Genomic DNA, 24978 nt, shown 5'->3' with positions numbered 1-24978 from the left:
GAGTTAGAACAGGGGTCCTCAAGCACCGGGCCCCGGATCGGTACCGGCCCGTGGAACATTTTCTACCGGGCCGCCGGTTTGCTGGGCGCCGCCATCTTGTTTTGATGAGAAAGTGCTTCGGTGAGCTTTTCCGGTTGGAAAGCTGCGTTTGGGTACTGAAGGAATCCTCGCGCCTTAGTTTCATCGAAGGGGCAGCTTGAACAAAACTAAGGCGCAAGGATTCTTTCAGCACCCAAGGCAAGGCGAGCAAGCGACCGTCCCAAGCCGTCCCGAAGCCCATCAACAAAGGTACAAGGAGGAGTTGAAGGTGGCGGGGAGAAGCGGGGACGGCTGGCTGGCAGTCGCTCGGCTCGCTATGCGTGCTGATGCGGTACCGGGCCGCGGATCATTTTTGTGATGCGGTGCCGGGCCGTGGTACAAAAAAGGTTGGGGGCCACTGAGTTAGAATACCTCTGCACCTGTGCAAAGTACGCGTTTAATGCATGCGCACAAAGTGTGTGCATGCGTGCAAAGTGTGTCCACCAAGCCACGCCCCCTGAACCGGTGGTAAAAATATTTGAATCCCACCACCGACACCCCACCCTCGTGTTCCACTGTTCAGTAGCTCTTCGTGGTAAGAAATGTTTCTTGGGGTTCACCATAAGCCAATGTCCTTGAAATGTAAGCCCACCATTTCTTGTTTAGTCCTTTGGAATAACTCTAAACCATTCTGCAAAATGGCAGTCCTTCGGATACTTCGAGCTGAAGCACATCAAATGCGTTTTCTTTCCAGATCCCTTTTCCTCATGGCTGTTGTCCTTAGGACACACCTCGGAGAAGACTTGTCAGACAATCCTTTTAAATCAGGGGTGTCCAACCTTGGCAACTTTAAGACTTGTGGACTTCAACTCCCAGAATTCCTCAGCCAGCAAAGCTGGCTGAGAGATCTGGGAGTTGAAGTCCACAAGTCTTAAAGTTGCCAAGGTTGGACACCCCTGTTCTAAATCATGGAGCCCACCTTCAGGAATGGTTTTACATTCTTGTAAACCGCCTCGAGTCGCCATGGGCGAATAGGCGGCAATATATATTCAATAAATAATAATAATAATAATGCCTCCTCCTCCGCCTCCTCTCATCTTACATTGTCCAGGTGCCAATGGGGGATCCAGCTGCCCCCTGATTCTCTGTTCCAATCCAGTAGGTCACATTTTCATTCAGAGATGGGCTTGTCCGAATCAGCTACCCTCACCTGACCCCACAATTATTCAGAGGCTTTGAAGTAATCGTGTTCTTATCCCATGGCCAGTTCTTAAGTCCCCACTGACCGGCCAAAGCCTGGAGAAAGCAACCCCACCAATGGAAGGCTTTGCAATCTCAGAGGCACTAAAGTGAGGTGAATCTCTCCCACTTCTGCTTTCTGCTGTGAACTTAATCTGGACGCCTTGCTTCCTAGTCAATAAATCATCTGGGGTTGCACAATCGCACTCTTTTGCCAGGATATTCTATTTTTCTTCAGGCATGCTCAGACAAATTGGTTTAAATGTTGAGGTAATTTTATAATTGTCTGTATCCTTCTTTTCTCTGATACTTCTTCGTAGTTTTTGCAGGCTTGGCATTTTTTACAACAGGCCTTATCTGTTAATTTTGATTCCTAGAAGTGGATCTAGGGCAGTGATGGCTAACCTATGACACGTGTGTCACTTGTGACACGCCGAGGCACTTTGACTGACACGCCTGTTGGTGTGGGGAAAACCTGCACATTTAGAGGCTGCCTGTGCTCTGCTCCAATCCCTGCTCCCTGCTTGTTGCGTGGAGGCATGGTGTCACCGCTGCCGCAAGATCTTTGCAGCAGAGAACCAGTTTTAACTGCCATAAACTGAGGTTTGTCAGTTTCATTACCTCAGGAACGCTACAGGAGGAAAGGAGATCCATGAGGTTCACAGCCCTGTAAGGTGGCCTTCCGATCCCCACATCCTGCACCTGCAGCCCTGAGACCAGGGAGACGAGTTTCACAGCCCTGTGTGATCACCCCAGCCCAGTCCGTCATAAACCAAATTATTGATATTTCTTGAAGTGACACACGACCCGAGGAAGGCTACACTTTTTCCCGATTTTCGACACACCAAGCTGAAAAGGTTAGCCATGACTGATCTAGGGAGTATATCTGCCACCTCAAATTATTTATAAAAATAATGAAGGTGGGATATAAACAACAAACAAATATTTCACTCGTCCCTAAAAAAAAAAAGCTGCTCTCAATTGGGACAGGGAAGCCCCCCCCCCCCCTAAAAAGCAGGGCCTCAATAACTCTTACATAGCAATTTTCAAAACTGTCCAGTTTGATTTTTGTGGAGAATTTCCCCCACCTGTTCCCATATTAATTCAGTTGAGAACATCTTGGGTTGCAAACCATTTGTGCATTCTTGGGAATGTGGGAGCTGCTGATGCCCAAAGAAACATTTCATAGGTCTCTGAGGGTGGTCACGCATGGCTCCTAATTGCACATTGGATGCCACTGTTTACATTAAAAGGTTTTGCTCCATGTCCTTCCAAGGCAACCACAAAGAAAGTTTTGCAATGTGACCTACCATGATGTGGATGGTTGTACAGGCAGTTCTGGAACAGACCACAGTTGATGCTGTTCCTCAGGGATGATCCCTCCCCAGCATCTTATCCAACTTCTGGCTTGGATTGGGTCACTTTGGCCACAACACAGGATCAAAGGCTGGCCTGCTGAGGGAGGTCCATGGTGGATACAAGCCCTGTTCGTTTCCAGACACATGGCTAAAAAGCAGAGGCTCTCTTGGGCTTGAATGGTGTAAAGACCCTCTGTCATGCCCCTGTTGGAATCTGAGGGGGAGGCCGAGCCACTGACAGGGAGTGGGAGTGTGGCTCCATTGGTTGTGGAAGAAACTGGGGAAGGGCAAAGTCTGGCTGGGCAGAGCAGGAAAGAGGTAGAGCAAGGCAGAGGGAATTCGGAGGAAGACCCAGGCCCACCCCCTCTTCATCCAAGGGCATGCAGGGAGGAACGGAGAAGAGAGCAACGTGGGTTGCGTGGCTTACGGGGGAGCAAAGGGCCCTGATTCCCTTCATTAGCTGCAGCTGGGAACACAGTGTTTAAAAAGGGGAGTTGCGCACAGCCAGTTGTTGGGAGCAAATCATGAGTTATCTGGTATTGTCTAGGCTTATCTAGGTTCCTGGCATCTACCCAACTGTGTGTGTTTTGCTGGCCTTTTAAGTCTGCAATTTCTTATCTTTCCCTATCCAGTTAATTACAGCAGTGTGGTTTGTATGGATTTTTATTTACAGTTTGTATGTACTTAGTTTTCGGACTGAATTTCCTCTACTTAAAGACTGTTCTTGGGAGAGTTTTCTCTCCAGCTGAAGGTAACTGGAGATTGGGGGCAAAATTGGAAATACTAAAGGGACCCTTCTTACTTATGTGACTGTGTTGCCTTTGTGCCACGCCCCTTTGGGTCATCACACCCTCTCCTGGGTGGTTCTTTCCGGGGGGGTGGGGGTGGAGCCCACTCAGGACAGACGTTCACTCCAATGGAGACCACAGTAGTCTCTCCTGGATGCAGCACTAGGAGGCAGTGATTCTGCACACATGCACACTCATTTGTACACGCAAAGAGAACGTTCTGCTCTCAGGGCTGCACAAATTCAAAAGCAGGTTGGGGTGGAAGAGATCTACAACCAAATTCAGGTGGTCCTTGGCTTTCGATCACAATTTCCATTGCTAAGCAGAGTGGTTACAAAGTGAGTTAGGTCTGATTTTATAACCTTTTGGCCACGATTGTTAAAGCAGATCACTGCAATTTTTAAACAAATCAGGCAGTCATTAACTGGATCTAGCTTCTTCCATTCACTTTGCTTGCTGGAATCCGTGATCACCTGACTCCAGGATCCTGCAACCATCTTACATATAACTTTAGTTGCCAGGTGCCTGAATTGATCACATGACTGTGGGGATGCTACAAGGAGCAGCCATAAGCCACATTTTTCAGTACTGTAATAAGCTTGAATGGTTGCTACACGAATCGTAAATCAAGGAGACGTTTTCTAGGATTGGATGGCAGGTGCTGAGGCTATTTACTTTATTCCCCCAAAAGAGGGGCAGCTCTTGGCAGCCAGACCAGGCTCTGTGTGTGTCCCCGGGCAGCAAACTCCAGCCTTTCCAGTTCAGCTGACTGGCGGGGGTGGCAGGGAGGGGAGAGGGGACGGTTTCACACATGCATTTGCACCGTTTTCACAAATGCAGCATTGTGCATGCGCATGCTCCCCCACCACTCCCTTGGCCCAGTTCGGAACGGGCTCTGGCAAGGCATTGGGCCACAGATCGGGGGTTGGGGTGGGGTGGGGTCCCCTGTCCCAGAGCAAGGGGCCATGAGCAGAGAGGCCAGAAAGATCTGGACAGGGGGAGAGGAAGGCTCTGTGCCATCATATCTCCTCTTGTGTACTCTTCCAATTTTCTCCTCTTCCTAAAGTCTTGCTTTTTTTCATTCTAGTGCTTTTGCACAGAATGTCAACTCATAAAATATTTCTAGGGTCTTTTTGGAGTTGCCAACAGAAAGAAAGGGGGGAGCAGTGTGTCAGCTTGGAAATCGAAAGTGCATTCCATAAGTGTTTTCAAAGATAGTAACTAGGTGACTGAAGTTTCTGCCGTGCAAAATTCTAACTGGAGAGCCTGATTGATGACTCTGGGCTATGGATGTGTCCCATTGGAGAATATGAATAATGATACACCCGGGGTGGGGGGAAAACCAGGGTCAAAGGTGACAATGAATTATGTGTCTCAGAGTCGGCTACACCCAGGCAGTGCCGGACATGTTAACTCCCAATAAATCCTTTTGAAGTTTTGAAGTTTGGCTCAAGACTCATGATTTAATTGGGCGTTAAGTGCCGGAATCCTGATACAGAGTTTAAAGATGGAAATAACCTTTTAGCTAGTTCCTTTTAGAAGCGAAACAGAACTTCTGCCTGCTCCTAATTCCAAGCCATCAGCTGCGTTAACTTTGCTTTAAGGTAGCTGAATTGTCTTGTAGAAAACGGAGCTATTTTCCCCACTTCTTTCTGCCCTGCTCTTCAGTCCATCACCAATCAAGGTCCAGCTCTGACTGTCCTTCTGACTCTGAAGCGCCGGAAGAGTAGAACGAGAGGGAGGACCTTCCGGTAGAGGGAAAGATGCTGATGGGATGGTTGGCAAGGGGAGGCTTTCACTGGGTCATCCACGAAGCTCCAAAATACAATTATAAAAGTATTGACACTTAGTTTATTTAGTTCTTCCTGTTTATATACTGAATGCATTGTGCAGGGATGGGATGTTGGATTTTTATTTAATCATTAGATGTTAATAGATACAGGATATGGTTTCGAACAACAGAAATATATATGGACATTTTTTTTTCTTTTGTAGGCACAAGTCCTAAAAAGAAGAAAGGTAAGCTTTTTTTTCCTATTTTTACACACACACAAACACACACGATGTGGCCTGTTGGTGTTTTCCTCTTTATCGTCTATCCAAAGTCCCATTGTTTGTGTTTATTTATCTGATTTAGGTGGCTGCCTCATTTATGTTGCAAGCCAGACATTTGGCTTGGAACAAAGCAACGCTAACCAGTAGAACCGACATCCCTTTCTGGCCCAAAGCCCTGGGGAGGTTTGCAAAAGGCCGATAGGGATTTCCAGAGAAGGTGGAAGAGGAGAGGAGCTGGCACAGGGTCCATGCCCCGTGGACGTGATGGAGAATACCGGCCATCCTTCCAGGCTGTTCTAGCCACCCTGCGTACGGGAGAGCAGCAGTGGGTGGCAGAAGCCATCCTGCATCATGACCACAGTGTCCAGGCAACTGTCCCACCCACTGCAGCTGCTCCAGGCTGAAGAAATGGCCTGGAAGGACAGGAGGAAGAGCTGCTACCAAAGCAGCGGTTAGATAAAAGGCCCTGGGCAAAAACATCATGCCAGGAAGCATCTCAGGCCAAGACCCTCCCTAGTCGAAGAGAGAAAAGGGCCAGGCACATCCAGACTTAGGAAGTTCTGCTACTGCAGCTTTACAACCTGGCCTGCCTGGCGATGGTTTGCTAATCCTGAAGGGATTGTCACCCCTCTTGCTAGGCTGCATCCGGAGGTCTGGATAGGGGTGGGCCACAAGCTCTGTCCCTTCTTCCCAGGGAAAGCTGGAGGCGAGGGCAGGGTCTCCAGGGGCTTGCAGAAACGCCCGGTGAGGGTAGCCGTTTCGTGCTGGATTGCACAGCAGCAGCAGCAGAGAGGTCTTGGCTATTTTTTGAAGCAGGCACCTCACTTGGATGGAAGCCCTGGTGTCAGAACTTGCCTGCACGTGCCACTCTGGATTCCGTGTAATTGGGTTAGACCTGAAGTAGCAGCTAATTTAGCAGCAGAAGGCCCCTGGGAAGGATTAGCGAAAGCAGCTGGAGCATGTCTTTCCCCTGGGTTTTTTTTTTTTTTTTTTGGTGGGCGGGGGGGAGGAGAGATCTGGCTTAGGTATACACCTCATCCTGTGAAGTCTAGGATGATATGAACCAGAGGAATTTTATGATACGTGTACACAAGATTTCGTGAAGTTCGAGAGTCGCTTCAGACCAAAGGCAGGACAGCCGGTAGGCAGCTTGGGCGAAGGCTTGGCCAGCAGCCAGCCCAGGCCTGAAGAGGCACAAGAGGGTGGCTTCCCTGTGTTTTGCATGGAGAATCTTCTGCCGCTCATGGTTTTTTGTTTTTTTTTTAAAAAAAAGGCAAATGTGCTTTTTATTGGTATTTAACACCAGATAAGCTGTCAAGAATGCATCAAGGTATTTCAAACGAATGTTGGAAAGGCAGATGTAAAGAAGGGACCTTTTTATCATTTATGGTGGGCATGTGATAAAGCAAAGAAAGTATTGGATTAGGATTCACATCTTAATATAGAATATTCTAGAAGTGAATATAAAGATAAAACTAGAAACTTTTCTTTTGGGTTTAATGGAAAAATATTCAGAAATTTTTTGGGAGGATGTTATATATGTTGAGGGCAGCCAGATTACTTTATTCACAAAAAGGACACTTTGATTCCCACAATGGAAGAATGGCTGCAAAAAGTGATGGAATTAGCAGAGGTGCTTAAACTGGCTGCTTTGATTAAAGAAAAAAAAACCACAATTACTTTTGTTTCTATTTGGAAACTGCTTCTGGACTTCGTGCTCAAGATGGGGGAAAAAATGAAACTTTGATTTTTTTGTTTTACCAATTGAATAGGTTTATTGTTACAGAAATAGCTAGTTTATACTATTATGTAAAACTAAAAAGTTGAGATTTGATGCTGTTATCTTATTCTATTGCACCAAAGGGAGTCAGAAGTCAGTGCCTTTTCTTTCTTTTCCACCTTTTCCCTACACTTTTTCCTCCCCTATATTTTCTACTATTTTCTTTTGCATTTTTGCATTTTATATTAATAAATTAATTAAAAAAATAAAAAAGCAAATTTGCGGCTGCCGCACCATGCACTTTTTATAGTAAGGCGGCATTGCATCGCCTGGGACTGGGCTTGGCATGGGTGGAATTAAAAATAACATCATGATGTCATCAGACAAGCCCAAGGAAGCAGGGCTTCCAGATCCACACATTGTTCCTTGGGCAAAGGAGTTGAGCGCAGAAATAAAAATAGCTCTCATGATGATATGTGGTCCCTCTGGGCCACCTGCCAGAGTGATGGAGGTGAGGGCAGACTGGGGAGGGGCTCTGCAGCCTGTCTCTAGGTGTGAGAGAGACATTCATGCCCCACCTTGCCTGAACCTGCCAAGCAGAGACAGGCAGTCTTGCCTGACCTACAATAGGACCCTTTTCTGCCCCCTCTTGTGCAGGCTGGTCCAGAGAATGGGAATACCCCAAATGCTAGTCAGGTCTCATGCAGTCCAATTGCTGCTCAGCAAGTGTCATTGGGAGGTTTATAGAGGTTTTGATTTGGGCCCAGAAGCTGATTGGCTACCAGCAAAATTCAAGCAAAATCCAAGGCCATCTTGGTAGGTTACAGCAGTGATCCCCAACCTTTTTTACGCCGCGGCCCAGTATCCCCAACCTTTTTTATGGCGCGGCCCGGTACCGACATCAGCTGGCGCCGCAACCTTGTTTTGATGAAAAAGTGCTTCCGGTGAGCTTTCTACCGGAAAAGCTCACCGGAAGCACTTTTTCATCAAAACAAGATGGCGGCGCCCAGCAAGCCAACGGCCCGGTAGGACTTGTTCCACGGACCGGTACCGGTCCGTGGACCGGTGGTTGGGGACCCCTGGGTTACAGGAATAGGCCTGGATGGGGGATGCTGGTTTGGCTGCTGCTTGTAAGAAGGAATTCTGGTTGATCACAAGCTGAATATAAATACCAGTTGTGAAGCGCAGTTTCAAAAAACGTAAACACAATTTTAGATCACATGAGTAGAAATAAAATTCCCAAATTACAGGATGAGCTAATTCTACCCTTGGAGAGCCAATTTGATGTAGTAGTTAAGACACCAGGTGAGAAACCTGAAGCCAGCCTTGGGCAGGAGGAAGAACCTGGCCAGGTATACTATCTCAGCCCTAGGAAGCAGACAGTGGCGAGCAGCTTGTGAAATCTTGCTAAGAAAACTTCAGGGATTTGTTCAAACACCTGCCAGGATTCAAGACTGGCTCGAAGGGACTAATAATAATTCCACCCTATGATTTCAAGCTACTTGTTCAGATAACTGGAGCAAGTAATGCTTAAGAGAAATCAGAATGGTTCACTTTAGGAAGAGAAGACGGAGGGGGAAGAAGCATAGAGCTGGGAGCATTCTCAAGCTCCTAACCCCTAGCGCCAAACCCTTACAGCCCAATTCCAACCAGGAGGACTCACATGCAGTGGTCTGTAGCACAAATCCCCTTGAAACCCTCAAAGACTCGGGGATGACAACTGCAACAACATTGCAAAAAAGGCTTTAAGAGTTGTAAATCTGATCTTACGAAGCTTCTCTTCTGGTAATACTGATTTGAAAACTAGGGCATACACAACCTTTGCTAGACCAATACTTGAATTCAGCTCTGCTGTCTGGAATCCGCACTGTATATCAGACATAAATACAATTGAGCGAGTCCAGAGGTATTTTACAAGAAGAGTACTATACTCCTCTGTTCGCAACAGAATACCCTACAGCACCAGACTTGAGATTCTAAGCTTCGACAACCTTGAACTTCGCCGGCTAAGATTGGACTTAAGAATAGTACATAAAATCATATGTTACAACAGTTTAGCAGTTAATGAATATTTCAGCTTAAACCACAACAACACAAGAGCACACAACAGATATAAACTTAATGTAAACCACTCCAAACTTGATTGCAGGAAGTATGATTTCAGCAACAGAGTGGTCAATGTCTGGAACTCACGACCTGATTCTGTTGTCACCTGCTCAAACCCCCACTCCTTTACCCTCAAACTAGCCTCTATTGACCTCACCCCATTCCTAAGAGGTCTGTAAGGGGACGTGCATAAGCGCACCATCATGCCTACCGTCCCTGTCCTATTGGCCCCAATTATTCATTCCTATTTCATGTATTTATACTTATGCTTATTCTTATTTCTATTATATTGTAAGCGTTTGACTAAATAAATAAATAAAAATAAAAATAAAAAAATGACAATAACGGCAACCAAAGCCTTAGGTGGCACTTTCCAAGAGGGAAACAATCCGCCAATTCACATTATCAAATGCCTTCTGTGCATCTAGAAATATCAGAGCCATTTGTTTTTCAGGATGTGCCTCGTAGTATTCCAAGGTGTCCAAGATTACTCTCATATTATCTTCAATTTGTCTCTTTGGCAGAAATCCAAAGACAAATTTCTTGTGTGACCAGTCACACTTGGCCAATAAAGAATTCTATTTCTATTATTTCTATTTCTATTTCTATTTCTATTATTTCTATTTTTCTATTTCTATTTCTATTTCTATTTCTATTTCTATTTGAATTGCTGGAGGAAGTAATGGTGTCAGTCCTGTTAACCAATACCTTCATACCCAGGAAGCAATAGAACCTGCCCATGTAGCTTAGCATCCATGTTTATACAAATGAAAACATAACCCTGTATTTTCACAGGCAAAAAAGCTGGCCCTCCAGGACCTGCTGGGCCCCAAGGCCCACCTGGACCACCTGGACCCCAAGGCCCCCCTGGCATTCCAGGTATCCCTGGCATTCCAGGTACCACCGTGATGGGACCTCCGGGACCCCCAGGACCTCCAGGCCCCCAGGGACCCCCTGGGTTGCAAGGCCCTACCGGTAAGTGCTTAGGAGAGTGAACATGCACGCAAGAAAGAAAGCCAGGCTGTGAGTTCGATCCTAGATAGAGGCTAATATTTAGAATAGACTCTCCTGCTCGAGCAGGGGGTTGAACTAGAAGACCTCCAAGGTCCCTTCCAACTCTGTTATTCTAAAACTGTCCCCTACTATATAATGCTTGTCAACCTGTGGGGGTTTTTGTAGGTACATACAGGAATCTGAGAAACAGTTACCTCAAATGTGCCTGCAATCTGGCTCATCCCAAAGGGCACAAAATAGAGGGTTGTCCAAACTACACATTTGATCTCCACATAACCCATGAAGAATGTCACAGAAGAGCAAAGGAATCTTCTCAGGACTTACCTGAACCATCTCTTGCTCCTTGTTGACTTTTCTGTGCAGAGACTTCCAGCCAATCCCCTTTCTTAATGCAACAGGGATCATTTTCTGGAGCAAAACTGAGTTATAGAAATAGCAAGAGCCCTTAGACTTATATACTGCTTCACAGTGCTTTTACAGCCCTCTCCAAGCTGTTTACAGAGTCAGCCTATTGCCCCCAACAATCTGAGTCCTCATTTTACCCACCTCGGAAGGACAGGTGACTGAGTCAACCTTGAGCCGGTCAGGATTGAACTCCTGGCAGTGGGCAGAGTTAGCATTCAAAACTGGATTCTAACCACTGAGCCACCACGGCTCTTGTTATGTCACTGTAGACATTAGAAAGAAGCACATCTGTGACTGGATGAATGGCCACAAAATATTTCTCAGTTTATACCGAAGCTGCCTGTGGTTTTAAGTATAAAGCAAAATATGAATATTGTTGTAGCTATGTGAAGAGTATTGCAACTGCATAAGCTATGGAGAAGGAGGAAGGGCATAATGTCCCCTGAGATATTTCTGTAATCAATCAACCCACCAAAATTATGCCAAATGTAGTCTTAATTGTAGAATTAAGGCTGATGGAACTCTCTCCATTTTCCCTTCCCCCCAAAAAGGGGGATAAATTTCAAAATGAGACACCATTCCTAACCTGTTTAAAAGGTCCACAAATACATATTAAGAGGATATTAAGTATAAATTGTGAACCAAGATATTTTTCTTTTGATAGCTTGATAATATAATCAAAAGAAGGACCAGCTATTATTCAGGGATTTTCTGAATTATGGCTTTTTGGATACAGGGTGATACATGTTTTAATAAACGGGAATGAATAAAGGGGGGAGGAGAAAAGAGCAATAGTGATGTAAATGTTTTGTACTAGGGTTGAGGGGGCTGCAATTATATAAGAGCGATAAGGTGCTAACGGATTTTTTTTGGCTGCAGAAGAGTAAAATACAATGTCATGGTATGGAAGGCGTCTTTCCAGGATTAGCAGATACCCAGACCAATGAACTCCTAAAAGCATGGGATTTTGATGAAGTTTTTTAAAAAAGCTTGCTCATATAAAGCCATATATGACTCAATATAAAAACTGTTTTGCAGGCACAACAGAAAGAGCGGGACCTAGGGATTCACAGGTCAGTAACTTCATTGGGGGGAAAACATCAGGTACACTGATCACAAATGTACCTTGCTTCCTTTTTAAATGCAAAAAAATGCGACTTTTCCAGCCAGAGCAGATTTGTTTATCCATCTTTGCATAAAATCTAGGTGATCCGATTAGATCTATCATCTTTTTCTTATGTTATGTTGCTAAAGGACGTATTTGCTGTAATTTCACACATTTGTGTCAATTTTTCACAGCTTGCATTTAGGAAATTTCTGATGACCAAATAAGTTATTTATAGCAATGAATGGACTTTAGTTCCACGAGATCAGAAATTCATAGTCTCTTCCAGGTTGTCCTAAACTTACGAACAGACATTTAACAAACATTCAAAGTTATCACGACCTTGGAAAGGTGCATTATGGCCCATAAAGAACTTCTGGCCACTATAAAAAGTTGTGCCCCTCCCCCCCCCACACTTTTGTGGTCCACCTTTCAGCTGCTAGGCAAGTGGTGACTCGCATTTACAACCAGTTGCCAAGCACCTCACAATCCTGTGATTGCCATTTGCAATTTTCTCTGCCGGCTTTCCCGAAAATTAATGGGGAGACGGGCAGGGAAGGTTGAAAGTGGAGGACCCATTCCTGCAGCCCCAAGACGGGATCTCAGGAATCCTGCAACAGGCCCTCTTTCACTCCATCCATTCAATGACCCAGAGGGGGCTTCACGAGCGTAACTGCCAGAAACAGTGACGACATGGGTGTCTTTGCTTAAAGGTCACTCAGTGCCCGGGGTTTCCAGTCCTAATTGTAGTCCTAATTTGAGGACTCCATGTATTGTAAATGTTCAAGACAAGCATTTGGGCATTTCTGTAAACTGGGGGAATCTACCTTTGTTTTAATCTGAATCTGCTCTCTCCTGTTTTGCAGCCAGCAGTGGTTCACCTCCAGGGCCAGGGTTCTGCTATCCAAGTCAAGAATGGTAAGCCTGCCAAGCGCTCAGCCACACCCAAGACCCACAATTCACAATGTCGGCTTCCTAGCTTCTGTTAAAGAAAGGAATAGAACGTTTCCCAGGTTTCTGGTTTTAATATTTCAACAGCGTGTGTCACGCATTTGATGATCTTTTTTTCTTTCTCCCTCATTTTTTAATGTCTAACTAAAATTAGTTACCATGTCAATCCAGATATTTTGTTCTCACCGTCACCACCATATCTTCACAATCTTGTCACAATCTTATCTCAGTCTTGGTTTGCCTCTAATTGTTGTGTGTCAAATCAAATTTCACCCTCAGGTGTTTTTCATGTTAATTTCTCCTTAATCTTCCAGGCCTCTGAGTAGCAACACCTGTAATTTTGCAGAACAATTCGCTGCCTCTTTGGTCCCTGTTTTGGTGTCTTCCATGTCGCCTTCTATTCCATTTGCCTCAAAGGGGACCCATATTTGCTTTACATGTGTGTACGATTAAACTTCGATGTGCAGTCAAACCTACACTTGTGGACGCTCCAATAATTCCACAGCTCTTAGGACAGACCTTCTTCTCTCCTGTCTTTTCTCAAATATCTGATTCTCCAGCTGACTCTGCAGCATCTGGAGAGCGCTTCCTTCTTGTCTTCCTGAAAGCCCGTTGCATTCTGTAGGGCTTCATTGTGGAGGCAGGAGGTTCTGAAGCTTTCTGAATTATTCTGCAATAGGAAACTAAATTATTGAATATGCAACTCTTCTAACAAATACAACTTTTCTCACATAGAAAGTTTCCTTTCTTTTACATGATGACTGTTTGTTTTGTGTTTTTTGTCAGTGTTGTCTCAACACCAAAAAAACAACAACAGTAAAAACACACAAAGGGTCACTATCCATTCTAAAATATTTGTATTCAGAATGCCATCCAATTCTTCCATCACTCAGATTTTCTCAGATTTTCTTAGCTTACTCAACAGCAACGGACAGACTTTTGACCTGAAAGGTATTTTCTTAGTACAGTTCAAGTTGTCTTGTTTATTATTTTCCTTCTTTGATTTATCTCCAAGATGAATCTCCACTCTCAAATCAGTATACCTATCGGTCCCTCCACCATGCCTTCCACAACATGAGAGATATCACCCAGTGAATTCCATAGCCCCACGTTGTTATTGTCGTGCTTCGGGTTTCAATCACACACACTCAAGCATGGTTGCTATGGAGATTAGCAATTGTATTTTAAGGCTGAAGAGATGACAGCAAAACAGAACAACAACGAAACAGAAAGTTGCCTCAAGAATTTGCTTTTAACAGGAGCGTGCAGAAGACTAGTCTAAATCTAGAGGAGGAGGAGGAGCAGCAGTAGAAGCTGGGGGCAGAGTTAAAAGAGGGTTCAGCCTAAAATCCCTATGTAGCCACAAGGAGATAACCCCTCCCCCCTTGAATTGCATTGACCCTAATCTAACTTCAACCAAGTGCCAGCTGTTGAGAAGATTCCTGTGCCTGGGTTATTAGCAGCAAATCAATTTAATTGGACTTTCATGAGTGGACCTGGTCTTTCTGGTGCCTGACAAAATCCAGTCCAAAGTTCCAGGAGCCCCATTAGGGGTGTCAGTCAAACAAAAACACAAATTCTAAGAGGCTTCCCACAGAGGTCAGGGGTTCAAGGTTTCTTGCACAGCAGGGTTCACAGGAATGTCATGCAAGAGCCAGAGATCAGATGTTGTTTCCAACAAAGGGGAGCTGGGTCAGGGCTGCCTCTTAAATCAGGTTGCAGCCAGCTGTCACCAATCAAGAGATTTACTCGTTTGCTTGGCGGGAGCCTGTTTCTGCTCTTCTCTGCTCTCTCCTCACCAGGTGCAGAGGCTGGGAGGCCTTCAGTCCTCCTCCTGCTTCAGCCATCCAGGTGGTGCCTGTGCTTGATCAGCCTGACGTGATTCTTGGCTGGGTGTCTCCTCAGGTTGACATTCCACAGGATCAGCTGGAGCAGCTTCCTTAGATTCAAGAGTCAGAATCAAAGTCTGGGCCATGACAGGTATCACGAGAGGCCCAGGGCTTCCCAAGCAGATCTTGAGTCCAGGAGGTCGCCTGGCCTGCTTTTAACCGAAAGGTCCCTCATCCGGATTAATTTCTGCCTCTGGACCTCTTGCTCAAACAACTTGGAACCTTCCCCATTAGCAATTTTCTTTTTCTGCTCTTTGGAATGAGAATGCCAAGCAAGCGAAAGGCTCAGGGCTTCCTCTGAAGGAAGGCTGGGCCAAAAGATGCAATCCAATTCATTCCCGTGACAGACGTCCCTACGAGACAGAGGCTGGCTATTAGTGGACGGGGTCAGTGCTTCCCATGGGCCTTTATCTCATGCGCAGGCTGGTCACCCTTTTCATCCCCTATTGTGTCTTTTGAGTGAATCCTCACCAACCTCTGCAGCAGCCTCAAAGCTCTCAGCAAAGTCTTCTCTTTAGTTACACAGTCCATATTCCCACAATGCCTGAAACTGAGTCTGGACCAAGGCTGCAAGTATGTTGTGGGAACAGCAAAAGATAATTATTACTTTCCTGCTCAGCCTCTTTGATCCGTTTTCACCTTGCCTCAGCAGAGGTTCAGTGGCCTTCCTCAAAAATGAGAGAGAGAGAGGGAGAGAGAGAGAGAGAGAAAGAGAGAAGGGGTCCTCATCAATGGTGATATTCTACCGATTCGGCCTGGTTCAATTTTTTGCTACCGTTCGGCCTAACCAGTATTTCTTTTTTCTTTTCTTCCTCCCAACGATCACCTGTTTCGACAATCAGCTGTGCTGGGATCCCCCTCGCTGTCTTACTGCTTCGCCCAGGAGGTTTCCCTGAGGCCTAGGAAGCCAAAAGGGGGCGTGGGGTGTGTGTGTGTATGCTGCATGTACTCCCCCTCCCCGCACTCCGTCTCCTGGGCCTCAGGGATGTGCTTACACAACAGTTTCAATAAAGGGAGACCCCCTTTTACTGCAATATCCATAACCGATGCTTGCAGAGGGATGACTTGTCCATCACATGAAATGTCAGGTCTCCGCTGAGCAATTGGGGCCATAAATGTATTTTCCCAATTTTTTAAGGCCTAGCCCAGAGGGCGCCAAACTTGGCGACTTTTAAGACTTGTGGACTTCAACTCCCAGAATTCCTCAGCCAGCATAGCCTTTTCATGATGTGATTTTTAATGGAAAGTGTACGTGCTATATGGATTTTCTGCTACACCCTTTTCCTAATTTTGTGTGCAGATACGTGGAGTTGGGAACTCAGCTGCACCCTTCAGAAGACTGCAGATTTCAGCCTCTAGATCTCCCAGTGAAAGGCTTGGGGGAGAGAGAGCATTTCTTCTATTAACGTTCGGTGGCCTCTGGAAACACGCAGCCTTCGCTGGGTACCCAGGGAAGGGACACATCTAACATTAGGGATTTCCTCTGAACTTCTGGAGCCTTTCTGCCTGGGAGTGGCTGGGTGGGATCGGCTGTCTTCTAAGTTACTCCGTACCTGCCTTCCTCTTCCTGCATCTTCTCTGCCCCAACAGTCGTATTCTCAACATTTCTGCAACCTCTGATTGTAGAGGATTTTGTGAAAAGCCTTCCTCTCTTTTAACAAGGCTTTGACAGCCACTAGCCTGCATCTTCCTTCTTTATTTTTGCAGATTAACAGTTTCCTCCTAGGTGAGGACTCCTGTTGAATGTGCTTTGTTTTGCTGTTTGGAGTGCCCTCGCTGCATCTCATCATTCACGAGACATGTCAGTCTAAACCAGAGGCCCCCAAACTTGGCAACTTTAAGACTGGTGGACTTCAGCTCCCAGAATTCTCCAGCCAGCTATACTGGAGAATTTTGGGAGTTATGCTGGCTGGAGAATTCTGGGAGTTGAAGTCCACCAGTCCACCAGGGAGTTGAAGTTTGGGGACCTCTGGTCTAAACCAATCTTCACCTTTTGTGTTACGTGTTCTACCTTGATCCCATCACATTGGTACTTGTTTTTATGTTTCTCTTCATGAAGGCTTTTGAGTGACTGCCATTTTCTCTTGCTGAGATCTTTCAGGTGGAGTTCTTAATGACTGGTCTCGCATAACGATGAACCCGAAAGTGTTTAAGCTGCACACCCGGAGTGGCGAGCTGGAGGTACTGGCAGACGGCACGTACTTCGTCTATAGTCAGGTAGAAGTGAGTACGGTCTTAGGCCTAACTCCTTTTCCTCTATCCAAAATGCAACATCGGTGGCATCGGAAGAGTGTTGCTGCAGAACCAGGAAGGCGATGAAAAGTGTGTGCATTAAGAAGTCTCTTGTCTTGTAGACAATAGGGAATTAATTCAGGACGCTGTGGTATTGCTGAAATACCAGCTCCTTTTTTAGACCAGGGGTCTCCAACCTTGCAACTTAAAGACTTATGGACTTCAACTCCCAGAATTCCTCAGCCAGCAAAGCTGGCTGAGGAATTCTGGGAGTTGAAGTCCATAAGTTGTCAAGGTTGGAGACCCCTGGTCTAGAATATATGTGTCTAACAGGATTCTAATGGAAGCCCCACCCTCAATCCCACCCTTCCTCCCTTCTCCAAGCTTGCATCTCCCTGCAGTCGCTACCACTTGGCTTATATGGCATTTTCCAACTGTCGTCTTTGATGGCCAGGGTCCCTTCTCCTTGGCCCCCTGCCCCCAAATCCCTTTCTTGGTTGCCCCCATGTACTTATTCACTTAACCACCTCAAAGAATGTGTCCCTTTCTATGTCTTCTAAATTAAAAAGAAAAGAAAATGACTTTTTCAGTGTCATAGGTGCTAAAGGGGAATAAAACCCAACCCACAAGCACTGCAGATCATTTTGGGGTGGGTGGGTTTAGGAATAGAGAAATAGTGTTACAATAAAATTATACCCCCCCCCTCCATAAATAAATGAAAAGTAATACAATTTAAAAATGGAATGAAATTGTAAGTATTCTTGCCGATTTTGAGAGCACATCCCGCCATTTGCAAATCCCAGCCTCTAAGCCAATGGGAGTTGCACACGCCTTACCTTGGAGCGTGTCTACAAAAACTCTTTCCTAAGCTGCCTGTTCTCACCTGCCCTTCCCTTCTTGCAGTTGACCTGTTGTCCTACTGTATATTGTGAATTACACCTTCCTACAGAATTTGGGGTCAGGTGGGGTGAATGGAGCACCAGGGGAGGAATCTGGAACTCGCTGACCGAAGACGGGCCAAGTCCGCAGGCAGAGAGAGGTGTGAAAGGCTCCCATGCGAGACAAGGCAAAAGGGCTCCAAGCTTAATGGGTCATTCTGGCAGCTTGTCTGTGAATGCCGCAGCCTGAAATCTTTTACACAGGTGGCGCCGGGTTGTTTTCACCGGGGACCTCATAAAAAACTGCGATTGGAGCATTCCATGAAGAATATGAGGGTTGTTCTTTTTAAACTGAGCCGTGGTGACGCAGTGGTTAGAGAGCAGTACTGCAGGCTACTTCTGCCGACTGTCTGCAATTTGGCAGTTCAAATCCCACCAGGCTCAAAGTTGACTCAGCCTTCCATCCTTCCAAGATGGGTAAAATGAGGACCCAAATTGTTGAGGGCAATATGCTGACTCTGTAAACCGCTTACAGAGGTCTGGGAAGCACTGTAAAGCGATAGATAAGTCTAAGTGCTATTGCTATTAAAACAGCTTTCCACAAATAATTTCTTTAGAGCCTCTGTGGATGTCTATCTCCACAGGCCAAATCTTTCCCAATGAAGTTACATATTTTTCTTGTGTGGATTGGCTTGTTCCTCGAGAGATGGCATTTCAGCATTGCTGCTTTGATAGGCCAATAACCATAGAAGTGGAAAATCAACTGAAGCCTTACGTTTTCTTTGAAAGTAATCTGTAAACAAAATTAGATTTGTTTCAAGGGTAATCGATTATCAGTTAAACCACCATTGTGTATTCCATTAAATGAATTCATTTCTTTTTCTTGTGTGCATGAGACGGAGACAGTTTTTGGCTCAGTGACTGGTGCCTGTGTTCTCTACCATCATTAAAGAGTAATTTATCCTGTATTCTAAATAACAAGCATTGCTATAGGCGCACTTTTACATGAATCTCCTGTAGGGTTTCTTCCTCCTGGTTATACTTTTTCCCCCCAAATATGTTTGCTTCCAATTAGGTATATTACATAAACTTCACAGATTTTGCCAGCTTCGAGGTGGTGGTGGATGAACAGCCCTTTCTGCAATGCACTCGGAGTATTGAGACAGGGAAGACCAACTTCAACACCTGCTACACCGCTGGGGTTTGTCTCCTCAAAGCTCGGCAGAAGATTGCTGTGAAAATGGTCCACGCTGACATCTCCATCAACATGAGCAGGCACACCACCTTCTTTGGGGCCATTCGGCTAGGGGATGGGCCCTCCTCTTAAGGACCTGAGAGGGGGTAGGGGGGCGGCTTCCCCAACCCACCTGCCTGTTCAAAAGATTGGGAAGAGTCAAAGAACTGATGAGATATTTATTTTTTTATGTAACTACAGAAAGCAAGCCAGGTTCCCCTTGGTTCCGTTGGAGCAGTGCTTAACAATGGAGCAGTGCTAGGGACGAGACTTTCCACCTGAGCTGCATATATCACATCAGAGGCAGGTCACTTCCTTCCCACAACGGGCACTGATAAGAGTTACTATGGCAACAGATGATGGAAGGGATGCAACTGAATGCTCTCCAGGAAGATGTATGTTAACAGGAAACTTCTTTGTCTCCCTCCCCCCCCCCTCTAATTTTTCATACCAAAAATACATAGAATGTGACCAGGACATATCCAAATTCTGATATTAATAAGTTTTATGTTTAGAAGCTGGAGCTATTGGTGAGGGACTATTTATAAAGCTGGAAGTCCCCTTTGGCAAAAACACACTACCCAGTTAAAATAGTCAATCCGATTTCCCAAAGCTAATGTGTTGTTACAGGCTTTTTAGAAAGGTTTCTTTCTGGATTTGGGTTTCTAGTCTCTGTCTCTACCCTGATAAGTTTGGTATGTGGCATTTCCCAAAGCAGTCTTGATGCTTTTCTTGAAGACCAAGATTAGCAGTGCGTGTGGAGGTCTTTCTTCAAACTTCCCTATGGGCGTTTTCTTTTCTTAGTGATCCGAGTCAGAGCAGTAAAACACAATCTTGCCTTACACAGTGTGGACAGACAGCCTGTTTCCTATTAAGAGAAGCTCAGGGAAGACAGTTAGGCAGTTCTAGGATTGAGTTCAGATTTGGGTGGAATCTGGGAAGCAACTTTTTCCATTGTGTACAGATCAGTATCAGCCAAGCTTTAAAGCGACTGCGCCCACCGGATACTTTTAACGCTGTGAATTATAATTGCAAAGACAATACAATACGATGGAGCAATTCTGGCAAACTTAAGTCAGCTGGCAAGGGGGATCATTTAGGGCAGGGGTGTCCAACCTTGGCAACTTTAAGCCTGGAGGACTTCAACTCCCACAATTCCCCAGCCAGCTTTGCTGGCTGGGGAATTGTGGGAGTTGAAGTCCTCCAGGCTTAAAGTTGCCAAGGTTGGACACCCCTGATTTAGGGCTTAGAAAGGTGATGGGAGAAAGTTAAAGCAAGCATTGTGATGATATCATCTGGTTCTTCCCAGCTCTCTGCCAGGGAGACAGGAAAAAAAAATGCCACCAGTTTGTTTCAGCCAAACCTGTTCTAACACTAATGGCTATCCTGATGGAGTCGTTGGAGAAGCACGAATGTGCCAGTATGGTGCTTGGTTTTAACTGGCAACTGTAAAGTTGAAATTCTCCTCTTGTGCTGTGCACAGATGTCTTGATCTTCCTGCTCTCATTTATTTGCAGCAATGAAGCAATGCTTCTGAAAAAGGTTTGTGTGTGTTATCTGCAGGCTCTAGTTTAGCAATGGTTTTTAAAGGAAGACTGCAGCAATGCTAATCCCATCACTTCTGGGGAGGCAAGCTTGTTTTACTTGGGAAATAGGGGCCCAAGACTGGAAGCCCCAAGACATGATTAAGACGCCTCTGTTTTCTGCCCTTCAGCCAGCAGCATCAGGGTCAAGGCTCCAGGCCAGAGGTTCTTCTTGTCCAATGGGACACTTACAGGTAGTCCCCGGCCTACGACAATTGAGCCCAAAATTTGCGTTGATCAGTGAAACATTTGTTAAGTGAGTTTGGCCCCATTTTACACCCTTTCTCGCCACAGTGGTTTAAGTGATTCACTGCAGCAGTTAAATTAGTAACCCGGTTGTTTATCGAATCTGGCTACCCCACTGATTTTGCTTGTCCGAAGGTCGCAGAAGGGGATCACGTGACTCCCCTAGGACAGGAGTCGGCAACTTTTTGGACTTCAGGGACCACCGAACTCATAATTTTAAATCCCGCGGATCAGAGACCCTGGGAAAATCCCCAAGAAAGCCTGCAGGAAAATTCCCCCCGCGTTTTCCTACCGATCGATCGTTCTTTATTTGGGATCGCAGGATACCGTGTCCAGCTCCGTTCTCAGGGGGAGAGAGAGAGACTTTTGGCTTCATGCAAGGAAAGCAGCAGAAGTCTTTCTTTCTCTCCCCCAAACTCCGCTAGAAATGAGTCTTTGTGAGATTTGTTGCACCGGTGCAGCCTCTTGGAGCAGGAGGCCTTGCAGGGTGGCAAAGACTCATTTCTGGCAGAGTTTGGGGGAGAGAAAGACTTTTGCTGCTTTCCTTGCGTGCAGCCAAAAGCGGAAGAAGAAAAAAGCAGAAAGCAGCAGCTCAGTGACCAGACTAGGCACGTTGGGCAGGTCCCCCCCTCTACCCTTTCTCCACTCTCCTCGCTACCTCGTGTTGTGCGCAATGCAAGCGACGCAAGCCTTGTGTTCCCACGCAGCCTGGATTAATTGCTTTGGGGGGGGGGGACATTCTTCTGCGGACCACCCATTTTTTTTTCATGGACAACCAGTGGTCTCTGGCCTACTGGCTGGCAACCACTGCCCTAGGACATTGTGACCATCACAAATAGGAGCCAGTTACCAACCGTCTGGATTCTGATTACGTGATCATGGGGATGTTGCCACGGTCATAAATGTGAAAAACCCTTTTCAGTGCCGTTGTAATTTTGAACAGTCACTAAATGAACTGTTGTAAGTCAAGGATTACCTGTAGTTACGGACTGCTCCACTTCAGGCTTCCTGTTTTTAGTGGCCTTAAAGAGTTGGCTTTATTAGAGTATAAAGTGCGACCCGCCATTAGGTGTTTTAAAAGAGTGGTGTTGATCAAACTCTGTCCAGACTCTGAATGACAGGAAAGCTCCAGGCACAAGTCGCCCTCTCTTGCAGTGGGGTACAGATGGCAAATGGGGGGCTACTGCTCTGTGGGCCAGCAGTGGTAGTCACGATATGATCTCTGTGTATATAGATATATAGATATATATATGGAGGGAGGGAGGGAGGGAGGGAGAGAGAGAGAAAGAGATATATATAGATATAGATATATATAGATATATATATAGATATATAAATGTATATAAATTGGGATGTAAGTTTAGTTAATTTACATTTGCAAATAAAGCTCTCTTGATGTGGTTTTAATTGCTTGAACCTGTTCTGAACCAAACCTTGTTCCAAGTAAACAAACACCAAACAAGAGGTAAAAGCAAAACCTTTTAATGCTTCTCTGCGAATTCCGTTAATTCTGCTAAGAACGAGCCTTGCCAAGGTTGTGCAAGGCTGACAAAAGCACTAGATTAAGTTGCCAAGAAATATTCCAAACAAAAAGTATTCAAACACAAACCAAGATAGTCCGAACTTCCACAAGGCTTGAAGTGCAAGAACTTCTTTGCTTCCTGCAAGAAATACCGGTCTCTCAGGCTGGCTTTTATCCCTTAAGGGAGGGGCCATCACCTTGCAGCCTTACTCCTGAGTCGCCCGTGCTGCTGCGGCTGCTTTTTCCTTCCAGCAGCCCTGCGTGCACTGGGCCCTGGGCATCACTGCTGCCATACTCCACAAGCTCTAAAGGCAGCACCCCGCTCTCCGATAGTCCTGGCCCCATCCCTGCACCACATGCAGGCCCCTCCTCACCTGAGTCCTCGCTCTCCGAGACTTCAGCTGTATCTCATTGTAACTGAAAGGACTCCTGGAAGAATCAGGACAGCATGGTTGGGGCAAGATTCCATTATAGCAGGTTAAGTAATAATGTTTATGCGTCCTCTTTGTCTTTAGGAAGCATAAAGAAAGCGGTTTCTTGACAGGACTGGAGAAAATGAAACGGTTTGAGAATGACTAGAGTCCCAGGGGTGTCCAACCTTGGCAACTTTAAGACTTGTGGACTTCAACTCCCAGAATTCCTCAGCCAGCAAAGCTGGCTGAGGAATTCTGGGAGTTGAAGTCCACAAGTCTTTAAAGTTGCCAAGGTTGGACACCCCTGGACTAGACGGAGATCCAAAGAGATATTTATCGCGGTGCGCTTCTCTGAGCTGGAACACAACAGCAGCTCAGCCCTGTGAGGGGGTGCAGGCGGTTTAATTTCTCGCTACACTTCATGGAAATGTAGCCCCTGCTCACTTTCCAGCCTGCCAGTTCCCTAAACAGAAATAGGAAATGTTTTGAATGGCACCAAGTAGCTCACAAGTTCGTTCCGGAAATTTCAATAAATCTGCCCCTGGTGCTGCTTTAGGCTATCATTTTGCAGGATTTCAAGGTACACTGAGGAAGTGCCCACTTGGTCTTCAGAACACGGAAGAAAAAGCTAGGCAGATGCATGCCTGCTGAATCAGGTTCAACTTTTTACATACTTAACAGGACCATGAACGACAGGAGATTTGCTCAGCGCCTTGGCCTCTGAGTGAATTTTAAATCCTCTACCAAGCCCGTTTAGAGCAACAGAACAGGGATACTCTGCCCACTGCCAGGAGTTTAATCCTGACCGGCTCAAGGTTGAGTCGTCCTTCCACCCTTCCGAGGTTGGTAAAATGAGGACCCAGATTGTTGGGGGCAAAAGGTTGACATTTATAAACCATGTAGTGAGTGCTGTAAAGTGGTATATAAGTCTAAGTGCTATTGCTAAGTATGAACTAATCACAGAAATATATAGACGTTTCCTTGAAAAGGTTCTGCTGTGAGCTGTTCTAATGGTATGTGAGAATGACCTTGGGAGATGGGGAACTTATTCATAAAAGTATTGCAGGCAAACTCTGCCCACTGCCAGGAGTCCGATCCTGACGGGTGCAAGGTTGACCCCTCCTTCCATCCTTCCAAGGTTGGTAAAATGAGGGCCGAGATTGTTGGGGGCAAGAGGCTGACGCTGTAAACTGCTCGTAAAGCACAATGAAGCTTATAAATGTCTAAATGCTATTGCTATAGCCAGGAAGAATTGCAATCCTACCCTAGGGCAGGCAATTCAGGAACAAGGAATTGCACTATCCCCTTCTATCCTCGGGCCTGGGTTTGCCCATCAGACAAGGGCAGGGCCTACAGAAGGCAGGCAGGGCCTGAACTAAGGTTCACGTTCATAGTCAACCTCTCGAAGCGGCTCTAGCCCCTCCAGGGGCAGCTCTGTGAACACCTTTCTCCCCCAAAAGGTCAGCTAAAGGCCATCCTTGACTCAGCTCCAAAATCCCATTCAAAACTCAACGGGAAACTCGGGGGTGGGGGGGAGGCTACGCGCATCGCAGAGGGAAACTGGACAGCGAGAGAAAAGGGGAAGCACTTGTTGGCTGCAACCTGGGTTTAGCTTGGCACAGATGCCAGTCAAAACCAGACATGAGACCTGGCTCAAGGTACCTTTATTTAAGTACTCCAGCAAAAGCGTGTCAGCAACTAAAGGAACCAAGACCCAGAACAATGGACAAATACACTTTTATAGTTATGATTAAGGAAGACTTTGGAAAATGTGCAGAGAAGAGCAACTAAGAGGATTAAAGGCCTAGAGACAAAAACATATGAAGAATGGTTGTAGGAACTGGGTATGGCTAGTTTAGAGAAAACAAGGATAACTTAGGATGCGTTAGAAGTGCCAATATCACCTTGTAAAATGCTAACAATGAAGTCGAAAGTTTGAGCAGCGCCATCATACAGTAGTTTCCATCTCCTCTTTTATGGCCCTCCCCAATATTTCTGCTTTCCCAAATTATGCCTGTGTAATGCAACTTTTTGCCACTGAATGAGTTTTCTGGAGAAAAAGGGATTCCCTTAAAAAGTGAGATTGGCCAATTCCTACCTGCCATGATAGATAGATAGATAGATAGATAGATAGATAGATAGATAGATAGATAGATAGATAGATAGATAGATAGATAGATAGATAGATGATAGATAGATAGATAGATTTCAAAGGATGGAAG

The 24978-nt window shown here is 45.8% G+C and overlaps 1 protein-coding gene across 6 annotated transcripts in view; it reads left to right on the top strand.

Annotated features, from left to right (window-relative positions):
- Positions 1-22228, top strand: part of EDA (ectodysplasin A) — a 69418-nt gene extending 47190 nt beyond the window's left edge. The window contains exons 3-9 of one of the 6 annotated variants that reach the window (XR_015750701.1): positions 5399-5422; positions 10080-10259; positions 11742-11776; positions 12675-12726; positions 16741-16871; positions 18834-20066; positions 20208-22228. Coding sequence is in view for 5 of the 6 variants with exons in the window: in XM_087971979.1 (XP_087828105.1) it covers positions 5399-5422; positions 10080-10259; positions 11742-11776; positions 12675-12726; positions 16741-16865; positions 18834-19085 (668 nt within the window). In the remaining variant the exon portion in view is untranslated. Of the gene's footprint in view, positions 1-5398; positions 5423-10079; positions 10260-11741; positions 11777-12674; positions 12727-16740; positions 16872-18833; positions 20067-20207 lie in introns of those variants that run through there. The other 5 variants (XM_087971983.1, XM_087971981.1, XM_087971980.1 and 2 more) reach the window with 5 other exon arrangements.
- The last annotated feature ends 2750 nt before the right edge of the window (positions 22229-24978 follow it).

The sequence above is a fragment of the Notechis scutatus genome, chromosome 10 (genome assembly GCF_049901735.1).
Source record: "Notechis scutatus isolate UNSWTSFEM ecotype Mainland chromosome 10, rNotScu1.2, whole genome shotgun sequence".
Lineage (NCBI taxonomy): Eukaryota > Metazoa > Chordata > Lepidosauria > Squamata > Elapidae > Notechis > Notechis scutatus.
The sequence above is the reverse complement of the archived record's forward strand: the minus strand, read 5'-3'. Positions and strand labels throughout refer to the sequence as shown.